General features: G+C 39.1%; 1 protein-coding gene across 1 annotated transcript; it reads right to left on the bottom strand.

The window, feature by feature from the left end:
* Positions 1 to 459: 459 nt before the first annotated feature.
* LOC130367353 (olfactory receptor 1-like) lies at positions 460 to 1392 on the bottom strand. The gene has a single exon (XM_056569767.1). The coding sequence runs from the start codon at positions 1390 to 1392 to the stop codon at positions 460 to 462; it is 933 nt and encodes a 310-aa protein (XP_056425742.1).
* Between the last annotated feature and the right edge of the window lie 338 nt (positions 1393 to 1730).

Genomic DNA, 1730 nt, shown 5'->3' with positions numbered 1-1730 from the left:
GGACTTAGGGAGTATGCAAATCCACAGACTGCCCCTGCAAATTCTTTTTTCAGCATTTCTTTTGAAGGAGTTCAAATTCTGTAGATGTCCTATGTCTTTCTTAGGGTCTATTTACATGGCGGAGTTCCACCTCAAATTAAAGCCCATAGACTTCTATGGAATTCCGCACTCCCGTTCACATGGAACGGAACGGGAGTGCGGAATCCCATAGAAGTCTATGGGCTTTAATTTGAGGCGGAAATTCTGCCATGTGAATAGACCCTAATAAGATTTTAGGATTATAGCTGCATTGTCAATACTTTCCTAGAGATTCACTGACTGGTTTTCCTGACCTCACTGCTGAGCTTAGCTTTGATGTTGGCAACTTCAGACCGTTCTTTTTGTCCCTGTATTTGCTACTGTAGACATGGTTAGGTCAGGGTGGTGGTCATGGTCTGTACTATCACGTTGAATATAAAGTTAAAGTTTTCTACTTCTGTATTTCAATGTAACAATTTTCCTTAGTGCCGACTTTACCTCTTCATTCCTTAAACTATATATAATTGGGTTCAACATGGGGATCACTGCCGAAAATAGTGTTGAGAACACCAAGTCCTGTTCCTCCACATGTTCCGGAGGAGGCTTAAGGTACATACACAGACCGGACCCGTAGAACATACCCAAGACGGTAAGATGTGAGGTGCAGGTGGAGAAGGCTTTCTTTCGACCAGTGGTGGAAGGAATTCTGAGAATGACAGATATTATTTTGATGTATGATGTTAAGCAAAGAAGAAACGGGAAAAACCCAAATGAGAGCTCAGTAAAAAGAATGAGATGAAGTTTGATGTTGGCACAAAGAATTCTGTCGAAAGATTTCATCTCACAGAAAAAATGTTGTATTTTATTAGAGAGGCATATATTTATCTGGTAAATGGTAAGAGTAAGAAACAAGGCGTTACCAAAGGTCAACATCCATATAGAGATTAGAACTGATATATAATTCCTCCTATTCATAATCAAGTGATAATATAATGGTTTACAGATGGCCACATATCGGTCATAGGCCATATAAGACAGCAGCATGTCCTCTGTGCAGGCAGCAAACATGAAGAGGAACATTTGGGTGAAGCATTGTACAAAAGATATTGTGTTGTTCCCAGTGAGTAGAATGTCCATCAGTTTTGGTAGAGTTGCTGATGTGAACATCACATCCACAGCCGACAGGTTGGTCAAAAAGATGTACAAGGGCTTATGTAGGCGCACGTCAATGATCACACATAAGACTATAACGATGTTACCCAACAGCCCAGTCAAGTAGATAATGAGATATACAGAAAACAATAGAGAACGGTTATTTGCTGAATTAGAAAAAGCCATAATATCAAAATGGTCAATGGTTGTTTGGTTCTCCATCTGTCTATTGTATTACCGTACAATAAATCATATGACTTTAGTGGTTGTGCACTTTCCCAGTTTACAATGTCTAGATCCTCTTTAATGGATTATTCTTGACACATTGACAAAAAAGCTAAACCTAAAAAAGTCTGCAACCTGTGGGAATAAGGTCATTTCGATGAGTTAACCTTTTTTGTTACATGGTGGAAATTTTTTATGGACCTTGTTTAGTCTTGTTCATTTTTTTCCCAAAATTTTCATTTTTCATGGAAATTAGGTCAGTAACACTCCATAGATCCATACAGAGGCCGTTGCATTTTGCAGAGGTTGTCAAAGTTGTGCCCTTTGTGCCTACA

This window comes from Hyla sarda, chromosome 4 (assembly GCF_029499605.1).
Source record: "Hyla sarda isolate aHylSar1 chromosome 4, aHylSar1.hap1, whole genome shotgun sequence".
In the NCBI taxonomy this organism is placed as follows: Eukaryota; Metazoa; Chordata; class Amphibia; order Anura; family Hylidae; genus Hyla; species Hyla sarda.
Note: the sequence above shows the minus strand (reverse complement) of the source record. Positions and strands in the feature narration are given on the sequence as shown.